General features: G+C 42.9%; 1 protein-coding gene across 1 annotated transcript in view; it reads left to right on the forward strand.

Moving 5' to 3' along the window:
• Nucleotides 1-2,373, forward strand: part of LOC101848849 (putative tyrosinase-like protein tyr-3) — a 20,633-nt gene that overhangs the window by 13,039 nt on the left and 5,221 nt on the right. Inside the window, exons 5-7 of the mRNA XM_005110187.1 lie at nucleotides 450-646; nucleotides 988-1,146; nucleotides 1,990-2,187. Of these exons, the coding sequence (XP_005110244.1) occupies nucleotides 450-646; nucleotides 988-1,146; nucleotides 1,990-2,187 (554 nt within the window). The remainder of the gene's footprint in view (nucleotides 1-449; nucleotides 647-987; nucleotides 1,147-1,989; nucleotides 2,188-2,373) is intronic.

Consider the following 2,373-nt stretch of genomic DNA (forward strand, 5'->3'; position numbering starts at 1 on the left):
TGATGATGATGATGATGATGATGATGATGATGATGATGATGATGATGATGATGATGATGATGATGATGATGATGATGATGATGATGATGATGATGTTTACTTGGTTCCCAGACAAAACGAAATTCTCGAGGGAAAGGACTTAAGAAATAGGAACCTTAATCGAATTCAAAGTCTTCTTTTTAGACAAAACCGCAGGCAACAACACAACGACCTCCGTCATTTATAGGAGGAGGCTACTTGAAACCAATCATGTCCAAAAATGTTAACCAAATCAGAAGAATGTAAATGTATATTCAAAAATGGCTTCAAATCTAGGAGCTTATGTATGAGTAGAACACTAGCAACCGTGGAACATAATATATAAAATAGCTTTTCAAAAATATTGAAACACATCAAATTACTATTAGTGGATAACTAATGATAATGACATGGCATGTCGGCTTTCACAGGTGGATCTCGCGTCGTCAAGGTAACCCCAAAACTTACAAGCGTTGCCGTGACGACGAGAGCGTGGGTCAAGTTTTCCTGTCCTCCAAGGGCATTAACTATGACGGTTACTACAAGGAAGCGGCCATTGTGGACAACCGTCTGGCCGTCTCCATCTCCATGGGCTTCATCAGCGTCAAGAAACCAACTAGGGGCAAAAGTGAGTGACGTCATAATATGACAATTTAGAAAATTTGACGTTTATTCTTTTTACCCCCTTTTCTTCAAGTCTGCTCTTTCATCTTTGTTTTCGGTTTATTTGGGTTTTTAGGGGTTGGGGGTGTCTTATTTTGTTTTGCTTGTTCGTTGGTTTGGAATAATATACTCTTTTGGAGTGGGGTCGAATAATCACAGCCCTTCAACGATCTAAACTGCGCCTGGGAGGCGTGGCGGAGAAGGGAGGGGAGAGGGGGAGGAGTCTTGTGTAATCTATCTAAATAATAAACTTGTCGTGTTGTATGTAGTGTAGTTCATTGACTGTCTTTTCCTGTTCCGCTTCAGTGGGCGTGACGAAGGCGCTGCTCCGTGCTCACGACTCGTGCGGCCGAGTCTGTCACGCTGCGTGCAAGGACCCTGTTTCCGGAGAGTACAAGGACTGTAGCGGTGCTGTGGCGATAAGCAATCAAGCTCCCAGGATGTTCGGAGTCACCTACGACGACGGTGAGTAAAAATGTTTTTCAAGAAATAAATAATAACAAAGCATGCTCACTTGAGATGGCCTACTGTTTCATGTAGGCTACGTGTACATATGGGTTCTTTTACGCCATCATCGACACAGTTTAGACGATACAGGAGGCGGGCTTCGACCCTGCCTGTCAGGGCCTACCCAGGCTGAGAAGGACATGACTCACAGCAGAAAGACACTCTATAAAAATCTTCCCCACACGAGAATTGAACTCGGATCTTCTGCGTGCGACAGCACAGCAAAGTACCAACCACAACACCGCAGACGCCAATACCTACTGTTACAATTTGACTGACTCTCAATAATTGGGTTACACTGACATTGGTTAATTCTTTTTAAAAAACTGAGCTATCTCCCTGGAAAAAAAACATTAGAATTACTTACTTACTTGGTTACTTACTTAGTTGAAGAATAGGCATCATTTCTGGCGGCACAATGCCATAGCTGCTCCTCCCTCCTCTCCAGGATCCACGAAAGGGTCTGCCTGCTGATCGTGCTGTTAACAGCGAAAACTTTCGTATAATTTACAGACTCTATCAGTCACACTTACTTTCAAATTCACCCGCGCTCAAAATGCCAGTCTCTATGATTGTCTCTTTCAAATTGAATGACTAAATAATATAGACTGATTTTCGTCGATCTACTAACATCCAAGAAAAGTGGCGATCCTCTTGACGCACTCAAAATGAATAAGATTTCAAGTCGATTAATGGTCGAATTGACTGACTCGTTCAAATCGAATAACTCTCACTCTCAAAGTGACGTTCAAGTCGAATAATGGTCAAATTAACTGGCTCTCTCCCTCTGTCCTCCCACAGCTGTGATGAGCGTGTTCGATTACGAGTTCAACAACGATTGTCCGAGCTTCAAGACAGAGAACTTCTTCATGACCTTCTACTGCGATTACCACAACGAGTTTCCCTACGCCGAACATTCGCACGGACCCGCACCAGCGCCCATCAAGAAAGTTCCCCCGCCAAGACCTGTGCCGGTTGTTGTGCCCAGATCTCAGACTGGTGAGTCGCACATTAATTAACCATTTCCCCGTCCATGGCAACATCTGTGCATGATAGATTAATAATGTGCTATACCAAACCATAGATACACGTTTGACTATAGGCGTAAAATATAAATAGAGAACGAAAACGATAGATAGATAGATAGATAGATAGATAGATAGATAGATAGATAGATAGATAGAT

Source organism: Aplysia californica, unplaced genomic scaffold (genome assembly GCF_000002075.1).
Source record: "Aplysia californica isolate F4 #8 unplaced genomic scaffold, AplCal3.0 scaffold00862, whole genome shotgun sequence".
Taxonomy (NCBI): domain Eukaryota; kingdom Metazoa; phylum Mollusca; class Gastropoda; order Aplysiida; family Aplysiidae; genus Aplysia; species Aplysia californica.